At 46.0% G+C, this 22,306-nt stretch overlaps 1 protein-coding gene across 1 annotated transcript in view; it reads left to right on the top strand.

Moving 5' to 3' along the window:
- The window catches only part of TRPC5 (transient receptor potential cation channel subfamily C member 5), a 96,676-nt gene that overhangs the window by 59,899 nt on the left and 14,471 nt on the right, over positions 1–22,306 (top strand). The window contains exons 5-7 of the mRNA XM_032124104.1: positions 838–977; positions 4,913–5,235; positions 9,922–10,117. Of these exons, the coding sequence (XP_031979995.1) occupies positions 838–977; positions 4,913–5,235; positions 9,922–10,117 (659 nt within the window). The remainder of the gene's footprint in view (positions 1–837; positions 978–4,912; positions 5,236–9,921; positions 10,118–22,306) is intronic.

Raw genomic sequence — 22,306 nt, 5'->3', positions numbered from 1 at the left:
GTCTGGTGATGAACTTCAGAAACTGTCCCTCACCCTTTTCAGCTGCAAGGAGGTGTAGTGAGCATTAGCAAGTGCCAAAAATTATCACCAGAAGGCATTTCAGAGTTGAGATGATGGACTCTGGCCGTATCCTTGGGAACAAACGCTCACCTCACAAAGCCCACAGCCATATCTGACATGAGGTGAGTCACTGCCGAGGGATGTGGTGCCAGGCTGCAGTGCCCTGTTTCATGATGAGTTTTACCTTTCCTCACAAATAATCCCCTGTGGGCTTTTTGCAGAGCAAGATGCATAAATTCAGTGGCTGAGCACAGAGAATGGATCTGCTTCTTCCTTCTTTGGTGTGGTATTTCCAGGTCAGGGAGGAGCTGTGCTGGCACGCAGAAGCTGGTTCTGGTGTTGCTAGAGAAAGTCAGGGAAAATCAGTGCTGTCCAACAGAGCAGTGAATTGCTTCTAGTGTCTGCAAGAGCAGACAATCTATTAGAAACTCTACCAAATACAGCTGCTTAAAGAGTTTATTCACGTAGAACAAATTTCAGCAGAGCCAATTCACTCACACTGGTTATAAATAACATGTGTTTCAGTCAGTCTCCTCATGTGCATATCTGGAGCCCTGGGTAGGAAACCAAGGTCTTTTTCAGCTCTCTCTAGTCTACATTCCCCACAGACTAGTAAAATATAATCAGCAGCATTGTACTTTGTAGAAGGCAGGAGGGATGAGGTGTTTTTTCCAAGCTGTTAATGTCAAATTGTCTGGTATTACATCATATATATACACACAGAGCTTTAATGGCAAATAATGCCTTGTCATGACAATGAACTCCCTTTCTTTCCAGGTTTCATCTGGGGAGAAATCAAGGAAATGTGGGATGGTGGATTCAATGAGTATGTACATGACTGGTGGAATCTGATGGATTTTGCAATGAACTCCCTCTATCTTGCAACTATCTCCCTCAAAATTGTTGCCTACGTCAAGGTACAGTAACTTGGGAGAGGGAATTTGTAAAGTGCTGGTGAGGGCTGTAGTACACAGGGTACAAACTGTACAAATCAAAATCACAGAGCAAAGAAAACAGCAGCTTTTCAAGCAGTCCAATTTTGAAAATTCACCTGGAGAGCTTATTAATTTGTTTGGAGAATGAACATCCTGCTCATTCTGACCCTTTGATTAAAAGTTAAATAGATTGTTTGGGCACTGGGGAGAAATTTCTCCACTTTCTGTGCCTTTTGTAGCTACTCAGTTGCCAAAGCACTTTGTTTCCTGTGCTGGCACTGGACCTCCTTCAACAATGCATAGGGAAAACATGGCTTTTAAATAAAAAGGAAAAACAAGGGAAGGGTTACCTGAAAACTTCTAGAGCCAAGATGCTGTAGTCCTACAGATCTGGAGATTATGAATCAGGAGTTTGTGAAAGGGCTACTGAGAAGAGCAAGGCTGATAGAAAGGCTTCTGTCTGATAGAAAGGGGTCAACTTGTTCTTCAATATGTAACCTATGGGCAGGGAAATGACAAAGGAGCAAGCTGGGGCTTTAACATCCTGTAGGTTCTTCCCTGTCATGTTCCATTTGTGGGGAGAGTGCACATCAGAGCTCATCCTCAAAAGCACCTTCCACATTTATAAACTTGTGATGCTCCAGATTAGCATATGCACAGGGTTTGAAGCCAGGGGATGGCCTGAAGCACTTTCCTTCTGTCTCCCTTTTTTCAGAGACAAGACACAAAAGGCATCCTGTAAAATTCCTTATGCAACAGCTCTCTTTGGCTTCAGCTGGAGCTTTGTGCTTGGCCTACTTCTTCCCTTGGTATGAATCAGCAGCAGTTTCACTGCAGTCAGTGAAATTACTCAGGTGTAAATCGAGTTACTGGGATCTGCTCCTTGGCCACTCCTGCTCTTTCCAGTTTTGCCCTGGTGGAAGGGCTCTGCTTCTGACAGCCCAGCTCCCAGTAACCAGGACAAGCACTTCCCCAGAGGAACCCTGTTTAGTCCTGCCCAGCAGGCAGAGGGGGAAAGAGGAGAAAATATCACAAAGCCCATTGACTCCAAAATGCAAACAGCCCTGCTATGGGGCCTTTGTAAAATTCTGAAGGCTGCAGTCGTGGTGAGTCAGCTTTTCAAAGGGAAAAGCTTTAAGCTGGTTGCTGCTCCCTGAAGAGGCAGCTCTGTAACAGCATCAAAGCAGGAACAGATTATGTCTTTTATTCTCCCAACATTCAGAACCAGGGAGGAAATTACAGACTTGAAAGGTTGGTCTTTAAACTGCAAGCAATACAAAAAAAAAAAAAAAAGCTGGAAATGGTAAAATGCACGGACAAATCTTAAAATGTTAACAATCTGGTTCTTTCTCACACACAAATTACTAGAGGAGCCGTGCATCCACGGGTTTATGCAGTCACACACTGGGATTTAAACTCGCAGCCAAAGCACAGGTACAAAGGCAGTACAGCTCTGTTTGTGTTCCCTGTAAGAGCTACAGAAACGTGCAGGTAAGCTATGAAACCCCATATGGCAGCACACAAAGGAGGGTTTGCAGGAATAGATCTGTTTGAGCCCAGATCAAACCCTCTTGGATTAAACCTGGCTGATCTCAGGTCAGCTCCTGATGAGGGCCAGTGTCAGACAGGTCTGAGAGGGTGCATCAAAGCTTCTGTGGGAGCAGTTCTGAAATACGTGGTCACAGAAGTTCCCTCTGCCCTGTGTCACTCGGGTTGCACTGTGCTCAGAAACGTGAGGGTTTATAACGTTGATAATGGCTTCAAAACATTTTGCAACATGGTTTGTTATTTATAGAAGAGCCCTGAGCTGGAACAGGCTGGGATATACGCCAGTATACCATATTCTAACACTTCTTAGAACTTCAAAGGATTACACGGACATTTAACTTTCTGCCAAATAGCAGAAAAAATAAATTGCATACTGACACTAATGTTTTCCATCCTTGTTTTTACGTGAAGACTTTTTTTTTCTCTCCTTGATTTGACTGGTTCCAAGACCTGGCTCTAATATTGTCTGATATCAATGGAATCTTCAGGCTAATTATAGGGTAAAAATACTTTCTTAATCAGTTTTCATTTGCTGCATTGAATTATCATGTAATGAGGAAGGGTAAATGTGACAGCATGGTGTAATTTATTTGTGCTATTCTGTGTACATCTCTGCTGTGTTTCATCTTCTGAATAGACATTAAAACAAACTCCTCCAGCCTTCCCAGATACCCGGCTTCATTAGGTAACTCTGAAATCTGCTGTTTCTCTGTTACCTGTGATGCCAGGCTCCTCTGAAGATTCTATTTGCCAAGCAAGGAGATACCATCAGTTTATAAAGGGCCAAAATACGGCCTGAACCAGTTGCTTCAAAAATAAGTGTGGGACACAGAAGACCTTTTCCCATATCTTTATGTGCAATCTGTGCTCAACCTTAGCAGAGAGGCCCTGGGCTGCTGTGTCCAGCCAGCCTGCAGAAGAGAATTGGGAATAACTGAGCAAATCTGCTGTCCAGGCTTCCCAATCCCAGCCACCTACCCCCACTGCTGGATATCCACAAAAAATTAACCTCTCTGCCTGTCTGTAGGCATTTTAAGACCCATCTTCAAATCAAGTTAACAGGCTCAGGCCATGATGTTCACGTAATAAAGAACAGTTTGGAAATGTCAGAAGCAATCCGAGGTCATGCTGAAATGCCTTTGTCTCATGTCTCATCTCCTTCATACAGAGGGACAGTTTGAAATATCAGCCTACGTTTTGCTGAGCCCTTGAAAAAACTGGGAGCTCATGTATTGGACCTTCAGATTTAAATAGAAAGTCTCTGCAGTCTTGTCTGTCAGTGTGATATTGGTACCATTTCCTTTTCAAACGTACCAAAATTATTTTAGAGGCCCTAAACACGCTGGTTATGGTGTTAGCTGTGTTATTCTGAGTGCAGCTTTGCCTTTCTATGCATGTTAAATGAGCAGAGACAAATGTTAAAAGGACAATTACTCCTTGATGTTAAATGTCTTTGACTCCATTCTCTGTGCCACTGTCGTTTAGCCAGAGCAGTTACATTTTACAGAACCAGAGCAGTTACATTTTACAGAACCAGCTCTTTTGTGTTACCTGCTCGCATCTGGCTGCTCTTTGCTCAGAAAATGCTTCTGCTTTTACAGTTACATTACAAACCCAGTTAATGTTGTAATTGATGCACTCAACTGTACCCAGTGTTTCAGCTGTAATTAAGACCTCTGCTTTAGCAACTCTCCTAAAATTGCCATGACAAATTAACTAATAAGAAAATTAATATGAAGAAAGCCCTTTGGTTCTGGGCTGCTGGAGGTTTTTTTTAGAGATTACATGGGAAGGAAAGCATCCAATAGTTCATTGCTTTTCTTCTTCCCTTCCTTCTCCCTCCCTCCCATTGTTCCTGGAATGTGCAGTTGTTTATAATGTGCAGTCATACTTAGGAGGAAAAAGAACAGAAGTAATTGGAAATTTACATCTGGAACATGCCAAAATCTGAACCCCTTTAACTGTTGAAAGAGGAGATTGTGTATGAACCCATGGACCTAAGGAACCCACAGACTGTGAACTCAAATGTAAATCAAATTACATTCAAATTTCTCAGTTTAGGCTAAGAACAGCCAGCATACCCAAAGCCTCTAAAGAAAACCTGGTCCCACATCTCTCACCATCAGGAGATCATAATATAGTAGGCAGAATTGATAAAAAAGCATCATTAAACCTTCATCTCTGCCCTAATCAGTCCTGAATCCTGAGTCTGACAGCAGCTGAGATGTAAGGGGTTAAAAGTCCTTCTTGTGCCACAGTAGCTGGTTAGGATTTACCTGTGAAGGGTTAGAATCAGCAGGTGTGACTCTCTGAGTTACTCAGAGTCATTACAACACAATTCACTTTCATACCCTTGTTCTTTCTTCCAGTACAACGGTTCTCGCCCGAGGGAGGAGTGGGAGATGTGGCACCCGACTCTCATTGCAGAAGCCCTCTTTGCAATATCCAACATTTTGAGTTCCCTGCGTCTCATATCCCTGTTTACAGCAAACTCACACCTGGGACCCCTGCAGATTTCTCTGGGACGCATGCTGCTAGACATCCTCAAATTCCTTTTTATCTATTGTCTGGTGCTTCTGGCTTTTGCCAATGGACTGAACCAGCTTTATTTTTATTACGAGACCAGTGCCTCGGAGGAGCCCAACAACTGCAAGGGGATCCGATGTGAGAAGCAGAACAATGCCTTCTCCACGTAAGACATCCTCTCCTTTCTGTTTCTGAGGCTGCTTCCCCTGTTCCTTCTCTCCCCTGCCTTTGCCTGCTGCCTGCCACTGCACTGACAGAGCCTTTATTTATTCATTTGCAAATACCAGGTGAGGTGGCTGGCTCTGCAGGGAAGGTGTGAGTTAAGTGGGGCAGACATTCTGCTGAGCTCTGCTGTCACAAAGACTCTTAGGTCTGGCAGTGGGAGACCTTTTAGTTCTGGACCATGGAGTTTCCCTGCATGATCCTGCACCTTAAGTCTTACTATGTCTGTGCACAATTTCAGTATGTTTGAGAAAGGAGGTGTCCTTTTGCCACAGTACTGAAGAAAGGAGGGGAACTTGAATAAAATGTAGAGAATAAGAGATAAACCTATTAAAAACAGGTATTAATAAATAACGTGATACAGCAGCAATAACAACAATCTCACCTAGACCATTTTTCTGGATGCATGATGTTGCAGGCTTCTCTGATTTCCATGCAGACTAAAATCCCAGCAGAACCTTTTTTTGCTGGGAATGCTGGTACTTTACTGAGATGCTGGCATGGAAATTGCTGTGAGGACAGCTGGCAGAGCTGAAAGAGCGAGCACATGCTGAAAAATAACATGAATTGTCTTTCTGATGTATTTGTTTTAATTACTAATAGTAGAAATAATTATAATAATCAGCCCCCACCCAATTGTTCTTGCCGCTTGCACAGTACTTAACTCACAATGGCAGGAGAAATAAATAAAGCACGGTCTAGAAAAAGGCCCACGCCCTGCAAACAAGCAAAACAAAACTGTTGTCCACCACTTCAGGCTAAATTAAATAAAACTTGTCATGATGCCCAATAATTCTCCACCCTCTGTCAGCTGAAGGCTTGGGGTTAAGAAAGGATTTGGGACGTATTTGCACCGTTACCAAAAACAGATGATGGCTGAGGCCACATGACTTGGTTGGGAGAGGAAAGGTGCCAGCATTGTCCTGTGGGCTCTCTCCTGAAAGAAACACGGAATTTTCATGGGATAGAGCCCATCCTTCAAGAGCATCATGACCTGGTAGACCAGACATGTGCCATTTCCCTCTGCAGAGCAGGAACACCATAGGCTTGATTAATTTTCTCATGAAACCGATCTCTGTCTGGGGGGAAGTGAGTGGACCTGCACTGTGCTGATGAGAAGCAGAATTTAAGATTTCAGACTCTTTTCTGTTTCAGTTGCTTCATGTGCCCCAGAAATGTGTCGTGCTGCCCTTGCAAAGGACTTAAATAACAAATACTATTCCTTTTTCTGCATCCTTATTGATGCAGCAGCCAGAGGGAGGAAGGTTTGGCAAGCACATTGTGTGTTAAGGGGCAAATTCTACCTCAGGAAGGGTCAAACCCACTGGATTTTATCCAGTACCAAATCCTGCCTTTCTCTGGAGCTATGGTGGACAGCTCTGTCTGGTTCTGCATTCTGGTTTGGGCCTGTCACCACTGCAAACCAGTTTTTTTACAGATTTCGTTGTGTCAGGTAAGTGGAGAAAGCAACAGCAGGATTTGACTGAGGAAAAAGAGCATTGGGCCAGCAGGAAAAAATACCCCAAACCAACCAACCTGAAGTCTGTATGAAGGTGTAATGTCTTGGCAGCTAAAAATTATACAAGAAGCACTTAGCAGAAAGTGTGTAGATCAGCTTAAATACAAACCACAATTTCTCCCACCCCAACATTCATTTAAACCCCCTGCCAAGGGAATGTAGCACAGAAAGGAAATTGAGGGGGCTCAGCCTTTGTGGCAGAGGTTTGTGTAAAACAAAATCCCAGTGGGAGGGGATCCATTAGGAGTGAGGTCTCCTGGCAGGGGACAGAACACTCTGCAGGTACTTTTTGTTTGAGGCTCGCTTAAGAAATTTATTTAACGTGTTCTTAAAAGTTTAAATGGTCGTTATTAACACCCCCAGCACAAGCTGACATTTGGCTGGGGAACAGATGCACAGCATGGGGCAGCAGCTGGGAAGGAGCAGCTGCAGATTCAAATATTGGGTGGGGGGGGGGAAGCAAACGAGGCTGGAGCCAGTCCAGCCAGAGCTGGGTACCCTCCCTTTGCTTGTGGTTCATTCCTTATGAAGAAATAAATCTGAAAAGCTTTGAATCAGTGCACTTTGATTCCCACCAGCATTCCTGGGCAGTCACACAATGAGCTCTAATTCTGCAATGGGAGGAAAGAGGATGCCCCTCGAGTGTGTGCAGCTCGTGTCAAGTGTGACACCTGTTTACTGGCACATTATTTCCTGTTACTCTCAAAAGGTGGGTTTTAACATTTTCTTGGTGAGGAAATTTTCTGCATTGCACACACAGATCATGGAAAAGTAATATTCCTTTGTGACAGCGAGGAGGGGAAGTCATGAATAATTTAAGCATTTCTGCTTTGGCCTTGCCATCCCTCAGAAAGCAGAGTGCCTGCTGCTTAGGCAGATGATTGGAAAATATGTTTATAGCTGTGATGCTGGCAACTGAAGGAGGGAGAGGAGAGTGAGGAAGATGAGGAAGGGGTGGAGGAAGTCACAGCTCCCTGCCTGCTGTGTCCTTCTCCCTGCAGGGTCACCCTGCCATTCCCCCTGGGATGCAGGTTCCTGTGGCAGAGGGGACACTTGCTCTCTCTGAGCTCCCATGGAGAGTGGTAGAGCTTTGAGAATTCTCCTGTTTGGTTAAGATTCAAAGTACACTCAGAAGGACAGGATAGTCTCTCAATCACAATTTCCAAAATTCCAAAGCAGTGTGAAAGTGTGAACCCCCCCTGAAATATGGACTGTGAAAAGAAGCTGTGGGCCCATCCTGTCATTAAACACTGAGGACATTAAACCTGAGCCTTACTGCTGTGCAGAGCTGCAGGAACCACTTGGTGTCTTTGTCAGGACATGTTCACATTTAAATACGTTGGCCTTAGTCTGGACCCAAATTACACACCTGGTTAATGCTGTGCATCCAGAACAACACATTGATCACTTCTGGAACTGATTTCAGTTTAATGACAGGAACTCTCCTGTGCATACAGCCCAAGCAATACTTCTACTGTTAATAGTAAAAATACTATAAATATTTTAAAAGACAGCCAGCATTCCACCACTTCTAGTAGAAATGCTTGGCATTCTTTGGTGAATCCTTTTTACCATCTCAGTTATTTAATAAGCCTAACAAACACCCTGAGCTCTGGGAGAAAGGATTTGTGCTTTAAAGCATCTTTATGATTTTGGCCAGTGAAAAACATAAGCTACATCCACAAAGTATAAACAAAATCCTCATATAAGGCAGGGGGATACATGTGAACAAATGCCTGGAGATGATGGGAGAACAGATTCCTGGTATGTCAAGTAAAGCATCTGAATTATTCATATTGATTTATCTAGTAGTCGCATCTGAAAATATCTGCTGACCTCAGGCCAAAATGGAAACTCTTAAACAGGCATATAAATGTCATTTTTGGATGATATAAATGCCATATTTTGGAAAGCCAAAACAAAGATGCCCAAATAGAGCAATTATTTAGATTGCTGATTACACATCTGACGTGATTGCGAAAGGTCACTTGTCTGTGGCTGAAGCAAAGACAGACCTGGGATGATCTCATCAGCTCAGTGGGGTCAGGTCTAGTTCATCTATGCAAGGAAGGCTTCAAAAGAGGAGAAACACTTGAGCCGAATTAATGTGATGACTCTTTCATTTGAGTCATTACTGAGCAGTGGCTGCAGGGTTCTCTCAGGGACTCTGCCCTGCGGTGGGTGAGAGCTGCTGCACCAACCATTCAGAGCCACCAGCGTTTTTGGGCAGGTGCACTGCAAACAAAGCAGCGTTTTGGGCAGGTGCACTGCAAACAGAGCAGTTTTTGGGCAGGTGCACTGCAAACACAGCAGAGTTTTTGGGCAGGTGCATTGCAAACACAGCAGAGTTTTTGGGCAGCTGCACTGCAAACAGAGCAGCGTTTTGGGCAGGTGCACTGCAAACAGAGCAGTTTTTGGGCAGGTGCGCTGCAAACACAGCAGAGTTTTTGGGCAGGTGCATTGCAAACACAGCAGAGTTTTTGGGCAGCTGCACTGCAAACAGAGCAGTTTTTGGGCAGGTGCATTGCAAACAGGGTCACAGCAGCTGAAGCAACTGCAAGCTCTCATCCTGTATCAGAGCAAAAGGTGCAAGAGGCTGTGATTTCTGCCCTCTCCCACCTCGTGGTGCCTTGTTGTTGTGCACTGTTTAACTGCTGCAGTCACGCTGTACTTTGGGATGGGTTCCCTGAGCATTTATCCTGCAGACATGGTAATGATGCAGGCACTGATTAAACAGGAGGGTTTATGGATAACAGCAGTATCACGGCATGGCAATTTTAATTAAATGGAATATATTGTGGCTGTTCTTTGCACGTGTGCAGAGTGGGAAAGGGAGCCTTGAGTTCCTCAGGGTAGTTCTGCTCACTGCATCTCACAAGGACATGGACTGGGCTCTTGGACAGAGAGCAAATGCTGTTGATGGGACAACTCTCACATGCACTGGCTGGTGGGTCACTGTGGCTGAGCACAGGGTGTCCCCAGAGAGGGATAAAAGGCTCTGCTGAGTGGCTGCTCTGTGGTGTCCCCCAATGTCTTGTGATCCCTACCTTGAAGGTCATTTTCCATCCCCCAGCATCAGGTAGCCAGCTAAAAATCCGTCGTTCTTTGCAGGCTTTTCGAGACCCTCCAGTCACTCTTCTGGTCTGTATTCGGGCTGCTGAATCTCTACGTCACCAACGTGAAAGCCAGACACGAATTCACAGAATTTGTTGGGGCCACGATGTTTGGGACCTACAACGTCATCTCCCTCGTTGTGCTGCTGAACATGCTCATAGCCATGATGAACAACTCCTACCAGCTCATTGCTGTGAGTTACCTCCTTCTCTTTTTGCTGTTGTTTTTCCCCGTGTGCCTCATTTGTCTGACTTGAAGCAAGTGGGTACCTTCTGGGATGCTGGAGACGGCTGCCCCCAGTTTCTGACAGCAGGTAGTTGGGATTTCTGCTCACCAGCCTGAATCATGCCTGCGGAGGAGGTTTTGCTCTGTTTGCAATGCTTCTTAGCTGGAAAAGACTCATGGGCTGTGATCTGCCCCTGTCTCCTCCTGTGGAGTAACCTTGCTGACCATCTTGGGTGTATAAAGGGAAACCTTCCCACTGCTTCCTGATGTTTGGTTTTAACTTGGGGGGTGGGTGTTGTGGTATATTTTTTTAATCCTATTTCTGTTTTCTCATGTGAAACCGTGTGTATCGGGAGCCCAGTCCTGCAATTTCTTTTTCCACAGTCTTCCCACTTGAAAGTAGATCATGTCCATCTGTAATACCAGAGTGTCCTGGCTATAAAACCATAATCTGAGATTCCTGAGTAATCCCAGCGCAGGATGGATCTGAGTTGAGGCAGCTCAGGGCTGTAGAGCCCTTACCAAACTAAACTTTCATTTGAAAGTTCAAAACTGGCTTCTCCACTGTAATCTCATTCTGTGTACCCAAAAGCCAATCTGTACCTTGATGATTAAATTTGTCAACAGACTGAAAGCTAAAGCAGCGTGGCTCTGCATTTTAAGGCTCTTAAGGACAGGAACAGTATGGAAGCAAGCAAAATCTTGTGTGCACAGTACTTCAGATAAACCAGTGGGCACTTACTTTCCAGTTCTCACCACTATCATGATAGGTTTGGAGACGGTGAGGTGATGGACTGCTGCATCATCTGGGAACAGAAAAGGACTGAGGGGAGTTGTTTGTGTCCTTGGCTGGTCACTCGGTACAGGCAGAGTAGAGGCTTCTTCCTCAGCTTTGGGTGACGCTTGATTTACTCTAGAAGATAAAGCAGAGAAAAAACAGAACCAGCACCAGTTCTCCTACTGTTTCCATTCCCAAATTCCTGGACGAGTCTCCGGGGAAATGTGTGGGTGAGCTCCTTTCCTGGCTAAAGCACAGAGGGGAGTATTGAGTTGTTCTCTTGAACAGGTTCCACAACTGTTGTTGATTATCTGCTGATTCAAGTGGCTCCTAAATTCACTTGGTCAAACTGAGCACAGACCCGTCAAATTGCTGATACTTTTGGACATCTGATCTTTATCATGGTAAAAAGTATGAGAAAAACTGGACCACTGACCTTCCAGATGAGCAGAAAAGCAGTTTATCACAAAGGCATCGCTGCTTTATCAGTCTGTTCCAATGCTTTAAGTGCTTTCTCTTTGTTCACTGCTACTCCTCACATTCCAGGGAGACTGGAATGAGGGACAGAAAACAAAGATTCTCTCCTTGGCCATTTTCTCCAATTCCCCTTCCTTTATTGTCATCGAATAGGCTTGTCACTAAGACAAAGCCCAAGCCTAAGACTGGCATAAGAATAGCAGTATTTGCTATTCACTGTGCCACAAACCACTCATCATTCTTTCCCCTGAATAATTCGAGTGATGCAATGACACATTACACACAATCCCACATGAATTGGAGGGACCCATCATAACAATTAACTGAAGTGAACGGTCCAGAGAGGGCTGTTGTGTCAATGGTTTTGTGTCTGGAGCAGCTGGGAGCAGGGACTGGCCCCATCAGAAAGTCTGCCCTTGACAGACCCGGCGGTAGGGGACTGAACTCCCCAGATAACCGAGGCAAAGCACAGAGTTCAGCGTGCACCATGAGCCCCTGCTCGGGAAAATGACACTGGAAATGCTACAGGAGGCTTCTTTGTCACTTAAACTGTCTCGCTGCAGCTGATACCGAAAGCAGTGACATTTCCCTGGAAGGCAAGAGGCAGTCACTTCCCATCTCTTCCCGTGCAGTGCATGCAGCTTGGGTTTGGAAGCTACATTTCTCCATGCTTTCTCTGAGGGACGAATTTCCTTCATGTGTCTTCGAAGGGCAAACATCAATTAATCGCTTCCCCGAAGAAAACAAGTCGTTAATGAACACTGAGCTTTACAAATGTGGGTAGTTTTTTAACCTCCCTTAATCAGGTTCACCCCCTGCTGAATCACAGCAGGCTGGGTGCTAGACTGGGCATTTCTTCCTCCTGGTATTTATATTATACTGGATACACATGGAATGACAGCTTCCAGGGGGGAAGGAGGGGAAAGGAGTCCTTGGGGTGGGTTGGAGGTCTTCTTCTCCAGTGTACCAGCAGGAAATCCTGTGCCACGAGCATCACTGCGGAGAAATAAAACAGACGTGGGGGATGAGACGCGAGTGCATCTCTGCCTGCTGATTCCCCTGCAGTGGAGTGGGGAGGACATCTTCATTAATCCCGTTTGTTAACGAGCTCCAGGCACTGCTGCAGTGCAAACAGGCTTCCTCCCCTCCTCTCTTCCAGGGACAAATACACCTAAAGCATTTGTAGCAGCTATTCTTCAGATTTTCTGCTATACACACACATGAGTTTCTGCTGGGAGGTTTGAGAAAGGAGACTCTGAACTGCTCTTCCTTGGCCCTTGGTTGTGTCTCCCCAGTCTGGGGATCAGGGCTTGGTGCTAATTAGGTGCTGCAGGCGCACAGCATGAAACCACTGCTGTCTGTGGAAGGCAGGGGAAGGCAAGCAAAGAGTAAAAACCTCTGCACAGCTTCGAGTGGTTCTTGACTCAGAGAAGGAAGAACGTTTCTGCCGTAATTTTGTTGGGTTTTTTCCCTCAGCTATTTCAGACTTCAATAAATACATACTTCTAGGAGTGCCCTGAAGCAGTTTCAATATTGATTATTTTCAGACAGCCCATTTTTCTCTTTTGCCAAACTGTAGTTTGGTTATGGCAGACACCATCTTTCACCAAGAAAGCAAACAAAATCCAAATGCAGTCCCCCAAATTTCCATACACTTCGTGCTGTTTCAATATGGGAAGATCAGAATGTTTTATACAAGCAGCACAGGATACAATGGGATGTTATGCACTGCCAGGTCCCTCATCTCAATACCTTCCCAGACATGACAGAAATACCATCACCCGAGGAAGGGAAGAGTAATTTGTCACAATCACAAGAGGAAGGACAAGGGAATGAGGTGAGAGTAGCCAGGTGGCTCCATCATTTCTAAGTGGCAGAAAGTAGCTGAGTGGGTGATGAGGACACTTTATGTGCTGGGCTGTTTCTCATCAGAGCCACTTGGCTGCACCTGAAGTCATACAGTCCTCCTGCCAGTTGGTAATTTTTTCAAAATAACCGGGATAGTTGGTGTTCCTGAGGGTGCAGGTGCATTTTGGCCCTGGTGGTGCCCTCGAGTGCAGGTACATGCTGCAGGGAACTCGTATTCACATATTTTCTGAAAGCTCTTCCTTATGGACAAACCTGTGATATTCTGGGGAGTCAGGCAACAATTAGTCACTGGAACTGCACCAACAGTTCTGGCTGTGCAGCAGCAGGAGCAATATTGATGGGAGAACAGCAAGCAGGGGCCACGTGCAGGACGAAAAGCACGGGCTGTGAGCTGGTGGTCAGAGCTGCAGGTGAGTTAGGGTGATAAACGGTGCACAGCAGCTCTGCAGCACGACCCACCGGCACGTTAAAGAGAGATACAAGCCCTCACAGCCTTCAGATGTTTTAGGATAAAAGCACAAAGATGCTTAATACCTCAGGGATTACTTACACCAAAGTGAGCCTGAGAAAGATTCCCTCTAACTCCCGTGTGTGAAGGTGTTGCAGCCTCGAGTGTGTAATGCAGGGTCTATGTGTGATGCTGGAATAATGACTTCACTCCAGCAGCGAGTATAAAGTTACAAAATCGTTCTGTTAATTGTGTTTTGTATCCTCCTATTGGTTTGTGTGTCTGTTATTTCAAGCTATCTCGTCTCAGCTGTTACAGCAAAAGACTGCAGCCTTTAAAACTAAAAAAAAAAAAAGAGTTTTAAGTGTGACTCTGAGAGTAGTATACGATGAAATTGGAACTTAGTTGCCAGTGTTTGGGTTGGGGGAATCAGGGCACTGGGCACCAAACTGCAGGTGCAGTTTTAGGTGATGGAATGAAATAGAGTGGATTAGCAAACAAAGTGAAGGATGAGAATGAAGATGAGAGATATTTTCATAGCAAAGCAAAAGCTGTTCAGTAAACAGGAATGGCATGTGCAGCTAAAAAATAAATAAAACTTTGACAGGAAGTGTAGGGGATGTTAAACATGGGATTTTCTCAGACTAGAGAGTTTAAAAATTAAGGCACAGAGAAACATAAAGATTTTTCAGCTCCCTATTACATTGTTTCCAAGATAACATTGGATTTCCCTCAGGTGGCAGTTTCAAACTTTTCTTCATCTGCAAAGCACACAGATTCCTCCACTTTTCTGCACCAGCTGAACTCCCTCAGCACCATGGCAGTAATTGCTACCCGGTTTAATTCACAACACCAGCAGAATTCTCTTCCTCACTGTCATTTGTGACCCTTAGGACTGTCAGAAAATGTTCCTCTGCTTGCACAACCTGCACAGTTATTACCTGGTGGTTTTGCTAAGGAGGAATTTTATCAATCAATAAACTTAGTTTGAAATACAACAGCTGGCCAGTCCCTGCAGGTGGCAGGTTTTGGGGTGGTAGGCATTCCCCTATAGAGGTTAAGGCCAGCTCCTAAATCCGGACTCAAATCTAAGCTCTTGTAAAGCATCAGGAACTGTTCATCTCACCAGCCCCATTTCAGAACCATTAATTTGAATTTCTTGGAAATTAAGCTGTCGGTGGTTTTTGACTCTGTCATGCAGCAGGAAATGAAATTATGCTCTTGTTATGTTGCCAGTACAAGCTGGGATTAATATTTCTTGAAGCTTTTTATGGTGCAGCGAAACAAGGAGGTTCTAGAAAGAGGATGAAATGGCTCTTCCTTGGTTTGCCAGCTGAGTGAAATCCCCCTCTTTGTCCCTCAGTTTTGTGGCCCTCAGAGCCTCCTGCTGACCAACACACACACCTGCTGCCACTGCCCACATGCAGAACCTGTGTTTGAGGTGCAGGTGACACACTCAGACCTTTTCTTCATTCCACAGCACAACTGTAATTACCCAGATCTCAATTACTGCGCTCCTAAAACTCATCCACGGCATCAGCAATAATTAATTGCAATGGGAAATTCTCCTGCACTTAGTCAGTGCCTTCAGTGACACCTGGACAGGGAGACAGGACACGGGTGAATGGCCTTGACCTAAAGGAGGGTGGATTTAGATCAGACATAAGGAAGAAATTGTTCTGTGAGGGTGGGCAGGCCCTGGCACAGGGTGCACAGAGAAGCTGTGGCTGCCCCTGGATCCCTGGAAGTGTCCAAGGCCAGGTTGGATGGGGTTGGAGCAGCCTGGGATAGTGGAAGGTGTCCCTATCCACGAGGGGGGGTGGGATGGGACGATCTCTAAGGTCCCTCCCAACCCAAACCATTCCATGAGCCTGTGATTCCTGTTCTATTTCCCCATGGAGTACAAGCCATGTGAAGAAATGCTGGACCCCCACTCTCTGTTCCCTCCTGAGGAGCTGTAGCTCACCTCTAGAGCAGTGGGATTGATTCCCAAGGCTGAGCGCTCTCTCTGGACCCTGTGGCTGTGGGGGGGACTCCCAGCAGGTTTTTATTGGAAAGTGAAGGGAAATAGGTTGCAGCCGTGGTGTGTTGAGATGCTCCCATACAGCCAGAGGTCCGTGTGTGAAATTAGCCCTGGAGCTTTGCTCCAGACTGGCAGGCAGCTTAATTGCTTTTTGTTATCAAGCTAGAGGATTCATTTGAAGGTGTAGAACTGTTTGTCTTTTTGCTGGCTTTGGCCTAATTACATGTAACCCATGGACTTGAATCAAGCTGTTAATATTCATCTGGTGTTTGCAGAGCCTCTAAATAGAGGCACTCGATGTGCTTCAGCTTCACATGCTGCATCTTCTGTTGTTAGACCAGACAAAGCTCATTCTCCATCCTAGGATCCAATCCTGCCACTCCTGTGAGTGCTGTCAGCAGAATCAGGAGGTTCATCCTTTCTGTTGCATTTTTCATCTTTGAAACCACAGAGGTTTATGTGTCCCTGGGTACCACCATGGCCAAACCATTTCGGGGCTTACTCAGGGCAGAAACGTTACACTTAAGTAAAAAAAAAAAAAAAATCAGCTTGCAATCTGTGGATGGGCCCTGGCTGATTTAAGATATTCCAGGGAATTTGCTGGCATTTATTTCTGGAATTTTCAGGGCTGGGCTCTGGGATTTTTTTGGTGTAGTTAACACCCCAGTGCCCCGCCTGACAGGTCAATAACTCTCTGCCCATTACGTGCGAGCAGCACAGCAAGGTTTGCTCTTGCTACATGATAGAAGTTGAAGCATCCAGATGGAACCACATAGGTTGCAGCCCCCTGCATTATCCCATCTTTTATTTAGGCCTGACAAGCTCAATTAGCATTATCTTGTGCTTCTGCATCGAGGGGACTCTTGTTAGAATGGCAGGAGAAAGGAGGAAAAGTGAAAGATAAAGGAAGAATATTACTGAGGAAAAAGCAGTGCAAAACTAAAAGGGATTTATCTGGGAAGAGCCTTCCCCTGGTACTGAACAAACAGCTATATTACTAAGAATTCTCTGAAACATGGCTTTTTAGATGCCAGTGCTTCACAGATTTCCTTTTCAACACGCTGCAATCTTGCAAATAAGTTGATGCTTATAATATAGATTAAAGAGGACACACACAACCCCTTCTAATTAAATGGGGATATGATTAATAACCTGGATGCTTTAGCTCCTTGTCTGTTTCTGTTTGCTGATCCTGTCCCCTGTAGCCCCTCATCTATAACCCCTGTTTTTTGGGGGAGAAAACAGGGGCTTCTCTCCTGAGTCAGTGCTATCTGCACAGCTCAAGGTTCACCTACAGACTCGAGCAGTCTCATACATTTATAATCTATCCCTTCCCTTTGGCTCAAGGATGTATTTAAATGGTCAGGACACAGGATTTGTAAATTTTGGAGCAATTACTCAATTTTTGGCAGCAAGGCTCAGGCACTGCATTTAAGTGGCTGTGCAAGCGGGCTGCCTTCCAGAGGTGCTGGGCACCTGCTGCTCCCTCTGGTGCTGTGACCTTTACAGGCTCAGTAAAACACATAACCCAGCTCCACTCCTCTGCTGAGGAAAGGCAGTTTATGGCCAGTCATAAAAGGGCAAAACACTGAAGCATTTGGTGCCTGAATACATGCACAGAGTCACGCTCCTGCGAGGAGCAGGGAGTGGGACATGAGGAGCAGCAGCCTTGCTCCCACCTGGCTTTGATTCTGAGGAGGTAAGGGAATTCTGAGGAGATAGGGGCAGGTGAAGCCTGGCACCTCCCAAACCCCCTGCAAACCCCACAGGCTGTTCCAGCCCAGTTTCACAGCGTCCTGCTGCAGTCCTCACCAGCACACCGTGACTCACAGGCTGTATGCTGGCTGCTGGGCTCTCCCCATGGCTTCAGGCACCCGTGGTGGATGGAAGTGTCATGGTTTGTCCTCCCCTTTGAAATACACCTGCAGCGACTCAGCTGGAGAAGACAAGGTCAAACCAAGTGCTTTGCACACGGAGTGGAAAGTGGTGAATTCTGCAGTGCTCCTTCTTCCAGGGCAAGTTTGTGCCAGAGAATCATCCTGGCTGTGTCCAGCAGAGAATCCAGCTGTGCCAAGGCTCCCACCCACCAGCATTAGACGGCCTGCACTGACGTGATTGAGCACCCTAAAGCCAGAAGAGAGAACTGAGTTTGATTCCTAAGCTTTAGGAATGGTTTCTCAGAGAGGAACGGGCACTTTGCTAAGCCCAGCAGCATCTCCAAGTGCAATGCAGATATGATCCCTTTGCAGTGATAAGTTTATAGACTCTTAGAATGGCTTGGGTTGGAGAGGACCTCTGAAGATCAAATCCCAGCCTGACTGGCTATGCAGAAAATCAAAGACAATATTCTGGAAATAGGGCAACTTGAAATGAGGCCGAGTTTGTTTATTTTTTGCTTTGCTACTAACAGAGTCATCAGCATTCAAACACTTTGGGTTAGCCATACCCAAAGGTGAGGTTGGGCCTGCTCAGCCCACCAGTTCTCAAGTTACTTGATATTTACCTGGCTGGAGGTAGTTAACATTATCGGCACAGATGCCCCTTATCTCTCTGACCTTCAGCATGAAAAGAGGCTCTTATCAGGCAGTGATGAAGGAGAGAGAATGGATGGCAGGAAGAACAAAGCCTTGGTGATATCTTCCTCATTGTTTCTTCCTGCTGAGGCTTTTTAGAGAACTGTTTCTCTGCGTGACCTTCCCACTGCTCCGATTTATCTGACTATTAAAATAAAACGGAACTTAACTGGAATATGGCTGCAGAAACAAAAAGGTGTCAGTTCCCATAATTTAGCTGCATTAAAACCAGCACAATCCCCAGTTCTCTGTGTTCTCTCCAATATAATATTCCCTGGCCTTCTCATTAGCTATCGTTGTTTCCATCCAAGATGCTGGGAGATGAAAAGTATTTGATATATCTCTATATATGTATATATAACCTAAATACATTGTGGAATGCAGCGCATTGCAAGCTATAATAAAAATTTTAATTATGAATATCTTCTGCACATGGAAGTTATAAATAGCAGAGATGCTAAAGCATGCATTTTCCAAGTACAAGCAAACTGATTCCCCGGGGCTGGGGGAAGCAGCCGAGGTTCTGGGAAGGGATGGCCGGTGCCACAGCTCATCTGACAGGTCTGCTGTGCTGTCACCCAGGAGGGAACATCCCTGCTCTCTGCCTGACCCGGTGTGTTCAGGAGCCACTTGTGGTTTTCTTTTCCATTGCAACCAACCCCATTTCCATAATTCCTGAGCCTCTTTGGCTCCAAAGGTGGAGTCCTTTATCCATCTTACAATAAAATGCAGTTGCTGTGTTGTGTCTTGTTGACGTTGCCCTGGCCATTCCCAAGGGGGGGCCTTGGACACTACAAAATCAAGGAAACTTTTCCTAACTTCCTCCATTACAGCATGCTCTTTCATGGCTCTGCCAGCTGGGATCTTGCCCCAGCTTTCAGGTTTTTATGGCTCACAGTTGCAGTGATGGCTTATCTGCTGTGTAAAACTTCAGATTTGGGGGTTTTTTTCCTTTGTGCTCTGCTTGCTTTCTGCACCTAAGAGCCTTGCTGCCTTTTGCCAGACAAGGGTAGCTCTTGCCTGGTCAGTTGCCTGCATCCTGGTCCAAGAATTCACTTTCCTTGTTCCCCAGTGCTAGTACTTATTTATGAGTATTTCTTCAGGACCTGCCTGTGCTTCATGAACATCCTGTTTTCTGCTGGAGCCAAAATCCCCCCGTGTCCCTCTTGGAGCTGCATCCCGGGGAGCTGCTCTCCCTTTCCACCCAGCTGCCTTTGCCTGCTGGTGCAGGGGGTGCTCCAGGTGTGTTTTCCCTTATTTTCCTCTGCCAAGGGCTCGCTGTCCCAGGGCACTGCCACAGCTCCTCCTCAGAGCCACTGCAGCTGCTGCCCAGGACTTTTCCTTGCCCACTGCAGCCTGGGCTCATCAGTACTTTCATCTCTTCTCTGGCTGTCTCATGCCCTAACTGTTCTAATTGCTTTTTCCAATGCTAGATTGTCCCCCTTTAGTAATTTTCCTTGTATTATTTTTGAGATTGATCCTATTAAGTTCTTACCCTTCAGTATGTCATCCCCAGCTTTGAAAGCGAAGTCATTTGTTGCCAGCTGCAGCTGAATTACCTATGCATTAATTGCCTTTGTAGCTTCCTGATTTTCTCACAGACTTTTTCTTCCTATGACATCTTTTTCTTTGAAAAATGTTAAGCACCATTTACGTCAAAGAGCCTGCTTGGATTTTTGCTGCTTGTTTCTCTGAGCTTGTCACCAAACCCCCGAGCTCTGCCCAACAAATATTACAAAATTAACAGCTTTAAAACTGCACAAGAGTTGCCTGTGTCGAGTTCTGTAAAGATTAAGTTTTTCCTGACCCTCTTTCTGCAGTGCTTTCTGTTCAGGACACACAAGGGAATCTTTCTTGTGCCAGCCTGCTTGAAAGCCAGCACTGATGTATTTTCTGTGCTGTTTCCTGCTCTGGATTTAGCACAGAGCAATAAAGAGGCACGTGGAGAGAGAAATACATTAAATAGAGTCTAATGACTTCTCCTACGCTTTGCAGCACTGCTAATTACACAGCAAAAAAGACACCTTTGAAGTTCCTGTGCCTCTCAGGCAACCAGCCTCCCTTACTCAGTAGCCTGCAAGGTAAATGTTCCATCCCCCCCTTCCTTCCTAGAGGGAAGTACAGCTTGGGCACATCCTAACCCTGTGGGGCTGCTGGTGGCTCTTCCCTGGGGCGGGTCAGCAGCAGAGAGCTGCTCCTGCTGCAGAAATCACTCCAGCTCCTGCCAGCACTCCTGACATGACTAGAAAGCTCCCCAGCCCTCCTTCAGAGGCACTCAGCCACAGCCAGACAGCCTGGTCCCCAGGGCATTGTCACAGCCATCTATATCTGCAGCTGACAAGGCAGCAGCCTGGTTTGCAGCTTAGCCCACAGCCTGTTGTGTAATAAAACACAGGAAAGGCACACGCAGCCCTTTTCGCGCCAGCCAGAGTGATGCTGGAGATCTTTATATGTTATTCCTTCCAAGTGGGTGTGGGGAGGATTTGCATCCCAGGAGCACACTTCCCAGAGGAAGGGGCAGGAGCCCTCGGGCAGCTCTGCATGGCACAGAGGAGCTGGAGCAACTGATTATCCTGGGATGGTTTGACAGTGGAAAAGTTTGATGATCTCAGCATGCCTGGCTGCTGAGCATTACCATCACCCCAGCATTAGGTTTTCTAGAATCACAGAATGGTTTGGGTTGGAGGGAACCTTAAACATCTCATTCCAGCCCTGCCATGGGCAGGGACACCTTCCATTGTCCCAGGCTGCTCCAAGCTCCATCCAGCCTGGCCTTGGACACTTCCAGGGATCCAGGGGCAGCCACAGCTTCTCTGGGCACCCTGTGCCAGGGCCTGCCCACCTTCACAGGGTAGGACTTTGTCCTAATACCTAACCCTGCCCCTCGGAGCTGAGTGTTTGAGCCACGGCTCTGCACCAGCCTGATCCAGAGCAACCCTCAGAGTTCTGCAGCTGAGTGCAGGGACGCCTGCAAAATCCACTGCATCACCAGCATCCATCTCAGCCTGTCCCCTGAGCCAACCAAAGCTCAGGGTTATCCCAGGGCTTTCAGGGATGCTAGGAACTTAAGAGGCAGGAGATGGGACTCCCATGCCTTGATCTGCCACAGGCTTCCCATGGGATGTGCTTCAGCTCCTGAGTGCTCAGATAAATTCACAGTGATTTCCTCCACCAGCTTCCCAGCCACGAGGGAGCTGGAATACTGAAGTCATGGAGAGGTTAAGGAAGCTGGAGGCTGTGGCAGTGGTATCCACCTCATGCAGAAAGCTGACAGCATCTTCCCCTGCTGGGTCTGTGCTGGCTGGGTCAGGACTCACTGCTGTCATTTGGCAAAGTGTGATCCTACCTGTATGGCCCAACAAGGAGAGGGTGATGGAAATCTTTATAGAAAACATCTCAGAAACTGTAAACAACACATTTCTACACAGAGATAAAGACAGAGATTAATGCCTGAATTATCCTGGATAATTAGTGTAGCAGGTAATCATTTAAAATATGGCACATCTGTGAATATATCACTTTGACTGCATTAGAAAATATTTGCAACTGCTACAGTGAAATGGCTCCAGCCATCCCACAGGAAAATCTTTGTGGGAGATTAATTCTCACTTCAAATGGCAGAGATTTGCAAGAGGATTATGTGGCCAGGATGACACATTCACATTGTGATAGGAAGTGAGACAGGTTTTTTTATTCTCACAGCAAAGCTGAGTGCTGGTTTCTTTGAGTTCATGTGTTCTTTGAGCTTGAGGGCTCAGCCCTCTTAAGTAGAGTGTTTGATAGCTGAAATGCTGAACAGTGCTTGAAAGAAAATGGTGACAAGAACAAGGGCGAGAGAGACAGAAGCTCTCAAAGAGAGGACAGTGAAATCCCAACTTAGATCAAAATTCCTAAAGCAACAAGGTCACGCTGGCAAAACCGGTGAATGTGGGGTTTTAGCTTATTATAAATGTTACCGAAGAGTTGTCATCTAAGAACACTGCATGAGA

The sequence above is a fragment of the Corvus moneduloides genome, chromosome 14 (assembly GCF_009650955.1).
Source record: "Corvus moneduloides isolate bCorMon1 chromosome 14, bCorMon1.pri, whole genome shotgun sequence".
In the NCBI taxonomy this organism is placed as follows: Eukaryota; Metazoa; Chordata; class Aves; order Passeriformes; family Corvidae; genus Corvus; species Corvus moneduloides.
The sequence above is the reverse complement of the archived record's forward strand: the minus strand, read 5'-3'. Positions and strand labels throughout refer to the sequence as shown.